At 43.5% G+C, this 14,164-nt stretch overlaps 1 protein-coding gene across 2 annotated transcripts; it reads left to right on the top strand.

Annotated features, from left to right (window-relative positions):
- Positions 1-7,142: 7,142 nt before the first annotated feature.
- On the top strand, positions 7,143-12,926 carry LOC115369001 (uncharacterized). 2 transcript variants are annotated; one of them, XM_030065494.1, is made up of 3 exons: positions 7,143-7,989; positions 8,805-9,490; positions 12,860-12,926. In XM_030065494.1, exons 1-2 carry the CDS (start codon positions 7,144-7,146, stop codon positions 9,453-9,455), a joined length of 1,497 nt encoding a protein of 498 aa, XP_029921354.1. In that variant the 5' UTR covers position 7,143; the 3' UTR covers positions 9,456-9,490; positions 12,860-12,926. The 2 variants fall into 2 exon arrangements, with proteins under 2 accessions (XP_029921354.1, XP_029921353.1); XM_030065493.1 differs by lacking the exon at positions 12,860-12,926 and having other exon boundaries at positions 8,805-9,675.
- Positions 12,927-14,164: the final 1,238 nt, after the last annotated feature.

Below are 14,164 nucleotides of genomic sequence, written 5' to 3'. Positions count from 1 at the left end.
ACTTTAATAAGCATGTGGAGATTACATACTAGACCCCCACCCTGGAAAATTAGAAAATAAAAATAAAATAAAATAAAAAACTTTGGCTTTTGCATCATAAAGAGGAGTCCTCTGCCAGTTTCAGGTTTTTATTCTTCAGAAAGCTGGACTTCTTTGCAGCATGCCACACAGCGTTGTGGTAGAATCTGGAGGTGAATTCACGATGATCCCTCTGGGCTGGTTGCTGTTTGGCTTCCTGGGGCCGAGGCGGTGCACGATGTCAATAACATCTGGAAACTTGGCTTTGGTCTCCGGAAGCAGAGCTTGGCACACCTGGATGAACTCTTGGCGCACATCCTGATTGTCCTTCTCTTCCAAGCTGTAGAGTTTGAGATTTCAGCGGCGCGAATAAGCTTCCAAATGAGAAATGCGTTTCTCAGCTTTGTCAGTGTTTATTTTACATGTCTCAATCAGTGATTCACAGTGGTCCACTCTCTTTATCATGGTTGTCATTTCAGCACCAACAGCATCAAAGGATTCTTTCACATCCACAGTCTGCTTGGCATTTTCAGTGACTGCTAATTTCACATCCGCAATCACACTGGAATTATCACCGACCATCTTCTCCAGGGCATCTGACCTGCTGTTTATCAGCCAAGAGAGGGAGGTGAGCTGGGAGATGATTGCAGCGGTCGTCACCGTGTCTTCAACTTGTCTCTGTTTGGGTGCGGGTGACTTGAATGGAGTAACAGGAAGCGGTGGAAAATCTTTGTCCATTAGTGAAACTTTCACTGTATCGGTGTCTGACAAGGTAGTCGTGCATGTTGTCGATAAGCACGTTCTTAGTATCTGTTTGCTGAGTGGGAACCATCTTGCTAGTAGAGCTAACCTTCATGCTAGTTAGTGATTTTCTAGTGTTGTGCTTTCTCTTCTCCAAAGTAGTCATTTTACTAGTAGAGGTCAACCAACGATGGCAAGGTAGATGTGGTATCAGAATAATCTTTGTAGAAAACAGTTCGGTTTGTGGAGCTCAACGAAACGCATGCACTCAGAGCACCATCTTGTCCGCTCTGACCTGACACGAGGTACAGTGGATAGACCTCCACCTCCCGTGGCTGCGTCTCTGTGTTTCTCAACACCAAGTTCGAACTTGCGAACTTTTGAAGTTTGGACTTGGTGAGGTTGACTCGTGAGTACAGACTTTGAGGACACACAGTCATTCTAGAATTGGAACAGCTGCGTACTTGATGACTTCTCCATCTCAACTGTCTTAAGGCAATATTTAATATAACCAGATATCCTGTAGTGTTTATAATCAGAATCAGAATCAGAATCAGAATCAGCTTTATTGGCCAAGTATGCGTTCACATACAAGGAATTTGACTCTGGTAGACTTTAAACTCTCAGTGCAAATAGAAAAGTGAACAGTGCAATTGACATAATGTGATGTGCAATGATACAGTGCGTATGGACCTGACTGTGACTATGAAGAGTTCATCAGAACAACAGCATGGGGGGAAAAACTGTTTCTGTGGTGGGTAGTTCTGGTGAACAGTGCTCTGTAGTCCCAACCAGAGGGGAGAAGTTGAAACAGTTTATGTCTGGGGTGAGAGGGGTCTGCAGAGATCTTACCGGCCCTTTTCCTGACCCTGGACTGGTACAGGTCCTGAATGGAGGGGAGGTTAGGCCTGATAATCGTCTCTGCAGACCTGATTGTTCTTTGCTGTCTGTTCCTGTCCTGTATGGTGGCAGAGCCAAACCAGACAGTGATGGAAGTGCACAGGACAGACTGGATGATAGCGGAGTAGAACAGTGTGAGCAGTTCCAGAGGCAGGTTGAACTTCCTAAGTCAGTGCAGGAGGTACAACCTCTGCTGGGCCTTCTTCCTGATGGAGTCTATGTGAGTGGTCCACTGCAGGTCCCGGGAGATGGTGGATCCCAGGAACCGTAAAGAGTCCACAGTAGACACTGTGCTGTTGAGGATGGTGACGGGGGAGATGGTGGGGGGTCTGCAAACTTCAGGAGTCCAACGAGGTGTAGTCATTTGTGTAGAAGGGGAAGAGCAGTGAGGAGAGAAAGCACACCCCTGGGGGGCGCCAGTGCTGGTGGTCCGGGAGCTGGAGGTGATGTTTCCCAGCTTCACCTGCTGCCTCCTGTCAGTCAGGAAGCTGGTGATCCACTGACAGGTGGAGGTCGGTACAGTGAGCTTGGCCAGTTTCTGACGGAGGAGATCAGGGGCGATGGTGTTGAAGGCCAAGCTGAAGGCCATGAACAGGATCCTGGCATAGGTCCCTGCAGAGTCCAGGTAGTGCAGGACATGGTGCAGTCCCATGTTGCCCAGTAGGAAAACTGCAGGGGGTCCAGCAGGGGTCTTGTGATGTCCTTCAGGTGGCTCAGTACCAGACGCTGAAAGGACATCACACAGACATCAGGGCGACGGGCCTGCAGTCATTCAATACCCTGATAGAGGGCTTCTTCGGGACCGGGATGATAGTGGAGCGTGTGAAGCAGGAGGGGACTTCACATAGCTCCAGGGATCTGCTGAAGATCTCGGTGAAGATGGGGGCCAGCTGGTCGGCGCAGACTCTCAGGCAGGAGGGGGACACGCTATCAGGTCCTGGAGCCTTCCTGATCTTCTACCTACGAAAGAGCTGGCGAACATCCTCCTCGCAGATCGTCAGTGCAGGTGGGGGTCGAGGTGGTGGTGAGCGGGAGCAGCAGGGGGTGCAGGAAGACCATTGTTGGGATGGCTGAGAGGTGTGAACGAGCTGGGTGTTGGCTGTTCAAACCTGCAGTAGAAGTTATTCAGGTCCTCGGCCAGTTGAATGCTTCCCACAGGGGTGGGGGATGGTCTCCTGTAGCTGGTGATGGTTTGCAGGCCTCTCCACACTGACACAGGGTCGTTGATTGAAAAGCTGTGCTTCAGCCTTTCAGAGTAGCTCCTCTTAGCTACTTTAATCTCCTTTGTCAGAGTGTTTCTGGCGTGCTTGTACAGATCCCTATCCCCACTCCTGTAAGCCTCCTCCTTGGTCTGACGTAGCTACCTCAGTTTGGAGGAGAACCAGCGTTTGGTGTTGTTGTATGTACAGAATGTCTTGGTCTGCAAACACGTCCTCACAAAAGCTGATGTATGATGTCACAGGGTCAGACAATTCGTTGAGATCTGTGGTTGCAGCTTCGAAAACACTCCAATCAGTGCAGTCAAAGCAGGCCTGTAGCTCCAGCTTTGACTCCTCTGTCCATTTCTTCACGGTCCTCACTACAGGCTTAGCAGATTTTAGTTTCTGCCTGTAGGATGGTATGAGATGAATCAGACAGTGATCAGAGAGTCCCAAAGCTGCACAGGGAACAGAGTGATAAGCTTCCTTTATAACTGTGTAACAATGATCCAAAGTGTTCCTGTCCCTGGTGGGACATTTAATGTGTTCCTTGTGTATTGGTAGTTCGTGCGTGAGGTTTGCTCTGTTAAAGTCCCCAAGAATGATGAGAAGGGAGTCTGGATGCTTTTCCTCCATGTCTGAGATCTGGTCAACGAGGTGCTGTAATGCCTCCATTATGCATGCCTGAGGTGGGATGTAAAAACTGACCAGAACAAACTCCTGCGGTGCGTAAAAAGGCTTACAGTTTATGAAAAAAGTCTCCAGATGAGGGCTGCACGACTTCTTCAACACTGTGACATCTGTACACCAACCGTATAATACAACCTTATAATAAAAAAGAAAAATGATATAAACACTACTCTGACTCCTCTGTTTTCATAAATATTCCATTTAATTTAGCTAATTTAATTTAAATAAAATTACAGCCTGCAGCTCAGAGAAGTTCTATTGATATTCTGATCATTACTACAACTCTGCCTCGTTCTCGTTTTCATGGGCTAATTTATGAATTTTACAGTTATGAGCTCTCTCCTCCGGTGTTGCCGCCATCGCAGCTGGTTGGTGCGACATGCATGTCGGGATACCTGGCTGTTCCAACCCTGCGTTCCAAATCGCATACTTATACTTTTTACTTTTAGTATGTACTGCAGCTGCCCTTAAAAAGTATGTAGTTTAGTATGTATTGGGACATACTAATTCTTTTTTTCCCTACTAAATAGTATGGTAGTATGGGTATTGGAACGCAGGGCAAGTCCACACAAGTCGCCAACCGATGCGTCCTCGCTAAAAGGGGCGGAACAATCCGGGAATTTGGACCTATCTTGGTTAAATGCGAACTTTGAATTGGAATACTACTTGGGTCGCGACTAATGACGTTTCACAAGTCTGCAAGAACACAAGCACAGACAAGAACGCGAACTGAGAATCACCTGTGACTGTCTGCCTGCCTGCCCGCTCCTGCCACAGGTTGCCTAGTTACACACAGCGACGCTGCGCACTGCACGCACGAGGACACCCGCGTGTTTTAAAGATGTCTGATACACCCGACACTCCACCACGTCCCAAAAAGCAAAAACGTTTGCAGAAGTACAGACGTGAATGGGAAGAGGCGAACCCGTGGCTTGAAAACGTCAGTGGCAACAAGTACAAGGCAAATTGCAAAACGTGTCGGCGAGTGTTTTCTGTGGCTCATGGTGGACTGGCTGATGTGCGGCAACATGCAGGAGGTTATCAACATGGAATAAACATGAGGACGGACTGGAACCAAACAGCAGTGCCACCGTTTTCCATACCTGTCACAGCTCCCGAGGTCGATAGCGGTAAGGGACATCATTATTTGATCAACTTGATTTCCTATATGGTTGTGTATTTACCAGAAGATGTCAGTGCTTATGCTGATGTGGGCATATACCCTACAGTATTTTAGTAGACTACTTCAGGCTACATGTCTGATTTGTTTATTACTTTTCAAGGCTTTGAAGTTTTTAAAGTTGAATAAATAAACTAGGGCTGGGAAAGTTAACGCGTTATTATCACGGTAACGCATTAATCAATTAAAGCCGACTATTATTTTAATTCAATTTACACGTTTGATTTTTTGGGGCGGGTCTCTGTTACTCTTGCTGAGAAAGGCCAGCGCAATTGGGGAGGGGAGGGAAGTTGGGGAGGGGGGCAATACTGGCATATGATTGGCTTAAACGCGTCTCAACCAATCAGAGCATTTGTTTTGGCGCACATGAACCGGAAAAGAAAGAATTGCGGGGACAGAAAATGGAGGACGGTTCGCGTACACGGATCTTAAATGGACATTTTCATTATAAATCTCTGCCAGACGGTGGAGTTGATAAAGCCAAAGTTATCTGTAAGCACTGCGAAGCTGAGTTTTCTTATCATCGAAGTACTTCGAGTTTAAAGTACCACTTAAACGCTCGGCACACCGCTGTTGTCGACAAAGAACCCTCCCGAAACAGTGGCGGGAAGTTTCGGCAGACTACGCTGGATGCAACATGTGAGAGAAGTATAAATAATATATTTTGAGTTAAGATTTCTAAGAAATATTTTGTTGACTGCTACCATGTAAGGGGAAAGTTCATTGCTGCTACAGAGCATCCTATTTGTTCAAAGTGTTATTGCATTTTGGATATTTGATTTCTTTTAGAATAAAAATGTTCAACACACTACCTCTGAATTTATTATTAAATTTTAAGGATAAAAATGTGATTTTTAAAAAATGTGATTAATTGCGATTATCATAGACAGATCATTCGATTAATCACGATTAAAAATTTTAATCATTGCCCAGCACACTTATTCTTATTATTATTATCATTATGTTTTTGTTTTTAAGGAAAATGTGTTTCTGACAGATTTCTGATGCAGAAAGTCAAGTTGTATGACAGGAACAATCTCTTTTTTTGTTGTGTTTTTGTTTTTCTACCACCCACATTATTTGAAGATTTTATGACCTGTTGAAATAAACCATGAAGAGGAGGCTGTGCCACATGTTTTTGTAATCATGTGACAAGAAATATTAAGATATTACAGCAGTGCTCTTTACATCAGTCTTGTGCCACTGTGATTCATGTAAAATATCATCTTGCCATCCATGTACCACTTGAGGGCAGTAAGGAGCCAGACTGCAGGGTCTATTAGCCTTTGTAATCCAATCTTAAAATCAGTGGTTTATAATGCAGTTGGTAGTAGAACTGCAAGGCTTTGGGGTGACATGACTGGAGAGATTCAGCTAGTGAATTTGATATTTTATATAATGTGATTATAAATCAATTCTTCAAACATTTTCTGGACTGCATTTATGTCATTGTCAACACTGTAGTAAACTTAAATCGGTCCCTTATCTGTCTGTTTATTTTTATTTTTTCTAAGGTTTTACTTTGACATTTCATCTGCTTCAAAGTAAAAACCCTGCTGTCCATATCTTCATAATGGCAATGTTTCAGAAACAAAAACAGCCTTGCTTTCAGTTTCACCAGACAGTAATGTTATTCTATACGCTGTATCTCCTGACAGTGGATACAATGTACAGGACATGTGATCATGTAATGCAGATTACAGCCTGAACTAGCTTTGGAGAAAATGTCTTGTCACACTGCTAACTTAGAATTTGTCCTGTTTGTGGACAGGTCAGAGACCACAGGCACCGGTCCTCACCGATGGTCTGGTTGGCATACTCCCACATGGCATGACTACTCAAGTGACTGACGCCATTGCCAGCTTCATCATCACAGACCTTCATCCCCCCGCTTTAGTGGAAGGGGAGGGCTTCAAACAGCTGCTCCACACCCTGCTGCCATCCTACGAGGAGCCGCCCTCAGCATCCCTGCTGGAGAGCCTCCTGAAAGAAAACCACACCAAAGGCAAAAAGAGGTTGGCTCAGTTGTTGCGGAGGAAAGCAGGGAGTGAGGAAGATGAGGACATTTCTGACTACACTGCTCCTATCGAGTTTGAGCCTAGGAGACGTGGTCGTCCCCACAGCTCTTGGAGGGAAGTTCCTCACTTTGTGACTTTGAGTGTAGACATTTGGTTCCACAAATGGCAAGGTGGCGCTGAGAGGTACGTCACGCTCTGGGCACATTACATAGACACTAGCTTTACTTTTCATAACTTGGCCCTGACGACTCAAAGAGTGGCCGAGACTGGAGCAGGAGACCATGGTTTGGGAGCAGTGGAGGCCCAAGTGAAAATTATGGCTCAGGAGTGGGGAATCTTCCAATCCAATCTGGTCGTGCTGGGAGGGGAGGGAAGGGAAAAGATGAGGTTGGAGGTAATGGGGAGTGAGAAAAGTGAGGAGACCGCAGGCAGTGGCCCCCACCCCAACTCAACAACATTTCTGGAGAGGGAGAACTCTGTGTCTTCTGACGAGCTGCATGGTCTAGAACACGCTCATTATTCTAGTGAAGGGCTCCCATCCATCCCGTGTTTCTTAAGTGCTGTGCAGGGCTGCATTGAGGAAGTGATGTTACACCCTGTCATCTCCAAGACCCTCAGTCTATTTCAGGGTGTTCTCTCAAACATGTTCACTCCAAACAGATCTCAATACCACATGCAGAGCCTGTTGCAAACTATTCCAAAACAAGAACAGGCTCAGCTGAAGTCATGGGCTCACAGCCGGCCAAGCTGGAATAAGCTTTACAATTTGTTAATCACCCTCGTAAAACATCAAAACCTGGTCTGTGATATTGTAAGGGAGGTAAAAACAGAGAACTTAGAGGACACCAGCAATCCTACTGCTTCAGAGTCCAGATCAGCAGTCAGCTCTTACACAAACACCACCACCAACACATCACCAGCTGGCACTACGGCTCCCCAGCTTTCTGACTGGAAGGTTATCGTGGATCTCTGCTTGGTCCTCAAACCTTTGGATGTGGCTTGTCGAACTCTCACCAAGGAGGCCTTCCCCCGACTCTCCCTGGTCAAGCCCATCCTCACTGGTCTCCTCTCCCGTCACCTTAAACCCAGCTCAGGAGATTCATCAGCCATATTGAAGGAGGTGAAGAGGATGATGAGGCAGAACTTAGCAAGTTGCTATGACAACCCTGTTGTTAACAGGGCTCTGTGTGTGGCATGCTCCCTTGACCCCCAGTTCCATGGGCTTGGATTTATGGAAATGAAGGTATGTCACAGACCTAAGTTTGTTTGTCACCACAACCTTGTTAAGTCTAATATATGAAAAACATTTATTATTGCCATTGTTTCAATGGTAAGACTGTCCTTTATTCCCTGATTGTATCCCAAATGCAAGGCCTGTTGCCTTTACCTTAGGGACACTTTGCATATTTTATTTGTAGACCCTTAAAACAGTGTGGATAACTAATCTTTGAGTTGTTGGTGAGAATAAAAATACAACATCATCACTCTGTCTGCTCCATGACGTTTAGCTGTTTGTTAATATGATAATATAACCACTGACACATGTGAGATGTGATAGAAATGCATAAACAATGGATTGAAATATTTTTTTTTCTATCTCAAGAAATTTATATCAATTACCAGCGAAACAGACAAGCATAACACAGAGAGACGTTTTTGTGATCTCAGAGATGTGTAGTTGGAAGTGCCCCCACCAACTGAAATGACAAAAATGACACACAACCTAGTTGTGCCACACCATTGACCTGGTCTGAACAGGAGGGCATTGGTGGGCACAAAAATTCCAGTGTGCTTCCAGATTGGTAAGATCATACCCACTCCTGTGCCTCACCAAAAGTTTCACTGCACCAGTGGTCCACTGCAATTTGTGCAGTGCATCTTAATGGAAAAAGAGCCCTTAATGTGTCTAGACCATTGTTAAGAAATCCCCTCATGTAAGTCTGTGTCTTTGTCCCCTCTGCCAGATTAGATTTGATAGTGCCTCAAGCAAGGAAAATGATATAATCACCCTCAAGAATTGTGCAAACTAAAACTGCGGTTGGTTTGATCATTTTCAAGGAGCAGATAGCCACTTTTGAGTGGCTGAAGAAGGAGGCAGTCAAGATCGTGAAGGAAGACAAGAGGTGCAGCCAAATTAAGAGGCAAAGCCACGGAAAGAGAAGTCCCTCCCCACTGTCACCAGAGTCAGAGAGTGACTTCTTGCGCAGGAGCAAACGGCTCAAAGACATCCCTCCCATCAACTTCAGAGAACTTGTAAATGTGAAAGATGAGGAGAGTGATGCAGAGGAGGCAGATGAGAGTGAATTGGGAAGTCCAGGCTCTCCAGCAGGACTCTCTGGTATGGAGTTCCTACTGGGGGACCTGTTCTGCTCGGCTCCACAGAGCAGGCAGAGCTCTGTGGAGGAGTCGGTGGACATGGAGATGTCTGTCTTCAGAGTCGACAAGGGGGCCTCCTTGGGAGTGGAGCCCCTGCAGTGGTGGAGGACCAAGGCTGTGCAGTTCCCCCTGCTAGCCATGGTAGCGCGGGCCTACCTGGCTGCCCCGGCAGTGGCAGGTAGTGCTGCACAGGACTTTGTCCAGGAGGAAGGAGGGGCCTCTTACAGGAAGAGGGCCAACATTCCACCAGAGAGTTTGGATGCAATCTTGTTTCTACATCACAACCACACTGACATTGGGCAAACTGCATTTAGGAATGATGACAAGCTCTAAAAGAAGACTTGAGAACATCCCTTACAGACGTACAGGTTTGTATTGCTTAGCTTGTAATGACTATCTGTGGACTAGGGTTGTCACGATACTAAAATTTCAAACTCGATATCGATACCCTGGAAAATATTCGATACTCGATACCATTTTCGATACTGCGGAAATCAAAAAATAACAAAAATTTTAAAGGGATAAAAAAATGTTTTTATTAAAATTAAAACTCAAAAATAGCCTTTTCAATCAAAAAAATAAAAAATGAAATCACATTTTGTTTTCACTCTGTACAAATTGCAAAAATCTAACATAATATAACATAATAATTTTACAACATTTTAACTTATAGTGCAAAAATAACAATGACATATGTTTTAGAACTGCAAATTTACTACAAACTACTAAGCATTATTTTTATTACCATAGTATTGTTTTATATGATTGACATTTTCTGGAATTGTGTCAATGGCGGCTTTGCGCATACGCGATTCATTTGCTGCCTGGACGCGGAGTGGTGAGGGTCTCCTCTCTGCTCCTCTCCTGACTGCAGCTGCCTGCGACTCCCGTGCGCGGCTCGTGGCTGTGACCACCTGTGAGTACTTTGAACGATACGTGCTTTCATGTCAGTCTCTAAAATACCAGAAAAGTCTCCAATAACACCAGGAAAATTCGCTAGATTTGTCACTAGTCGCTTTTGACAAAAAAAGTCGCCATGGGGAGTTGGAAAGTCGCCAGATTTAGCGAGAAAGTCGCCAAGTTGGCAACACTGGCCGAGTCGCTGGAGCTCTGCCTACCGGGCGCTGTTTGGCCTGCGGCGCTGCCTGTCGAGTGCGCGTGACGCGCTCGTGCACTGTAGTATCGATACTTTGGCAAATTAATATCGTATCCGGATACGGCCTTTTAGTATCGATACTTTTCGGAGTATCGATATTTTTGACAACCCTACTGTGGACTACATTCATTCTCTAACCGCTAACCCCAACCTTCTCAACTACATGTCAATCCTTAACCCTTCCCTTTATACAAATTCAAACCCTAAACTAGGCGTGTAACAGTTCACCGTGTTTATGATTTGGTTTGTACCTCAGTTTTTAGGCCACTGTTTGGCTTTGATTTCATTATAGTTTTAATTTCCAGATATACCAACAATTCAGCGCAAAACGTTAACTGAGGCCTTTGCTAATATAAAGTGTAAAGGTTGGGCAGTAGAGCTACAGCATGATTTTGAATCCATTTTGCCACACCCCAGCAAAATGTTCACACTTTGGTTGACTTTCATAATCTCTATTTGTAAAAGAGAGGTTATTATATTCATGAACCGTCATCTCATATTCTGTGCTTTCTCAGGAGCAAAATGTACACTATCTCATGTAGAATGTGCTTTTGTACTGCCGTCCCCCATGTAACTGTTCAGTGTGTATGAAGTACCTTGCACACCTGATGCCTTACCTTTTTGTCCTATAGTAGGCGGATAACTTTTTTTTGTAATCCTATTGCTGAATAGTAAATACATGATAGTGGCTCTTTATATATGCTTGTAGATCATGTTTGTCATAAAGGTAGATTAGAAAAAATCATTATGGAAATACTGTAAAAATTCCTACAAGGTGCTTTCTCTCTTATATTACCATTGTATATGTGTTATGAATCAACAATAGATTTATAAAAGAAAACTCCAAAGACAAACTGTTAGGGTGCTTAATGCCACTGTGTGACTTTTAGGGAGAAAATGTAAACCTTTGATGTGTCAATAAGGTGATTTAAAAATTGACTATGTGACTGATTTGAATGATATAAGATAAAAATGGGTTCTTAGGAAACTGAAGGTGAGACGTAACTGCTGGTGGTGACCCAGCCTTGCCGCCCCAGTTGGAATATAAAGAAATGTCTTCTGCTCCTGGCTAATGTTGGTTTACATCAGTGTCATTTTATTTTCTCAGATGTCAAGTGAAGTCTGAAATTTCAACATTTGCAAATCACTGTATTGTTTTTTTCAATACTCCATTGTGCAGCCTTAACAATAATCAAGAGTGTTGTCATAGACTATGATGTGCTCATAGCCATTGCATATTCATACTTATATATACAACGTCTGTAGAGTAAGTTTTTTTCTCCTTTGTGTCATGCTGTATTGTAAAAAAAATACCAAACATACTCTTTTCAATAAAAGTTATACAGATTACCATACCATCAGTTACTTTGACTATGTATTTACAACAGTGTGGATGTAAATGGTATACTCACTGAAATGTAAGAAGTGGAAACTTAAGTTTGCACAGTCAGGCGCTCAACCTGTTTTAGCCTTGTCAGCCGAGCACAGGATAGACACTCATGAATAATATCATTTTACGCTTTGATACTTGAGTTTTGTCTCAAAGAGGCACATGAGACTATAGATATACTGACATATTGTAATATGGGACCAGCAGTCTGGATATCAGTCTTAAAAATACATGACATGCAGTGGTGTAATGGAGGGTATACACAGATATGCAGTGTATATCCCTCTTTTTTTGGGCAGTTTACAGTATGCCCACCTATCTAGCTAAATAGTCATTGAAATATAGCTTATAGGAGAGTATACACGCTTTCTCCTCAGTAATCTACCTGCCTGTTAAATAGTGTACTGACCTCATCAAGTATCACTGCAACTCTGATTATATGTTTTCTTGAGGTAAATTGATCAGTCATAGGAAAGGTAGTCCATAGATATTTATTTGATATATTTTGAGTTAAAAGCTTTAATGGCTACAGCTTGAATCACTATTGTATCATATCAGAGTAGAAAATACTGACTTTAATACAAACAGATGTTTGATGCGGCTCAAAAATCACTCACCCTCAGATGATGTACTTCAGCCAGTAAAGAGGAAAACGGAACAAAAACATTGAAATGTCCATCAGCTTTAAAACTGCACTCTGTCTGCTGTTGAAATTATTTCTAATTGTAATTTAGTGGCTAAATGGAAAGAAAAACATTACTGGCAGACTGGGTGAAAGTCTCACCTCACCTTGGGTGACATGTAGGGTCAGTGATTTTTTTTTTCTGCATGAATCAATGAATCCAGAAGTTAAGTTCCAATTTCAGAGCCTTTAATCACAGAACAGTTAAAACACAGTTAAAACACTTCCACAAAAACATAAAAAAAAATCATTCAGTTTTATCAGCTTATATTCACATATATATTTATATATACCTGAAATGTAATTGGAGATGTAACCACCTAATAATCTTTATACTAATATCTTTATACCCACCCACCCCTCTACTCCACCCATTTCAATCATCTCTAAATCATGCATGCATACATTACAAAAGAATACAAAAAACAAGCAGACAGAGCGTGAGGACCAGAGGGCGGAGGGACCCACCTGGGGAGGGTGGACAGACTCACTCACTCATGCTTGCACAGGTCAGACCCGCTCAGTCACACAGCGCACTCAAAACACGCAAGGAGAGCGACCACCTGCCTGGCCGACACTGACGAATAGCCAGAACAGTCCTCTAACCCCACATCAGGTAGGAACCGCTCACCCTGACTTGTGTCTGAGTCATCAGGCCGGTTCACACTGCAGCTGGCAGCTGCCTCCATCAACAAGAGTTCAGGCTCTGACTTTCATCTTTGCTCTTCTACTTTTCAGAGGTCAAAAAGAGCAAGAAGAAGAGAATCCAACTTCCTCTTTCAGCTGTTTCACTGTCCTCTGCTGCTGTCTGCCCAACGATGCACAGGAATTCTCCCTGCAAAAAATTAATTGCAGCGCTGCTAGCTGTCAGTCCATATCTACTCCTGTTACCTTTGAATGTGCAATGATGCAATGGAATGTGAATAAATAAATATAACAGATGAATAGTCTCTTTGCTTTGCTCTCCAAGGTGTAAACAAGAGTCAAAATCCAAGTTTCTTTGTTGTCATTCCTCAGTACACGGGTGTAAGGGGAGAGCAAAATTAAAGTTACTCCAAACCAGGTGCCAAAAAGAGATACATGACATCAGTGATGAAATTCATATCTTTAACTCGATTGTTTTTATTGTATCAACTACAGGTTTAGAAAAAAATCTATAACCCCTGTTGCTTTCAAAAAAAAAAAAAAAAAAAAAGAAGAAGAAGAAAAAAAGAAAAACTCATCAGGATCAGGGGAATTAGGTACAGCAACTGGTTGATGCCTGCGCACAAGAGCCATTTGATAAGAATAAAACCAACTGGCAATATGCAAAATGCATTATGGTCAATTTAAAAACAAAGCTGTATGACTTAGTTCCTCCAAAGATGTTGGAGGTAACATCTGTTCAAGCATCAGAGACTGTATTTGAAATGCTGCATTTGAATCCACTGATGTTAATTGTAATTTACATGAGATGTTTGTGGAAATTTAACATGACTTAAGGACCTTTAGGGAAACAGGACGCCCTGCCATCATTTCTGCCACATGATCCAGGCACCTTTTACTGAGGTGAATTGTTGAATGGCTCTGTTTTTTATATTTACTTGTGAGCCCCTGACAGCAGGTTTGTGCATCATCACACCAGCATGAGCAAGACTGATGTCATGGTCTCTGAAAAAGTGTTGTCCTTGTTGCCATAGCAACTGACCGTACTGGCCGTTTTATTCGGTGCCAGCCAAATGAACGCGTCACACAGTACACAGGGCAGGCTAATAATGCTGTGCCAAGTCATACCTCACATAAACATTTGCTCAGATGGGGCGCCTTTGGTTAAA

The sequence above is a fragment of the Myripristis murdjan genome, chromosome 12, assembly GCF_902150065.1.
Source record: "Myripristis murdjan chromosome 12, fMyrMur1.1, whole genome shotgun sequence".
In the NCBI taxonomy this organism is placed as follows: Eukaryota; Metazoa; Chordata; class Actinopteri; order Holocentriformes; family Holocentridae; genus Myripristis; species Myripristis murdjan.
Note: the sequence above shows the minus strand (reverse complement) of the source record. Positions and strands in the feature narration are given on the sequence as shown.

What these genes read in the sequence shown, in the direction of transcription:
- LOC115369001 (XM_030065494.1), top strand. Translation starts at nt 7,144, where the DNA reads ATGGGGAGTGAGAAAAGTGAGGAGACCGCAGGCAGTGGCCCCCACCCC. An exon ending in TTGGATTTATGGAAATGAAG is followed by an intron (nt 7,990 to 8,804) that starts GTATGTCACAGA and finishes ATCATTTTCAAG; the next exon opens with GAGCAGATAGCCACTTTTGA.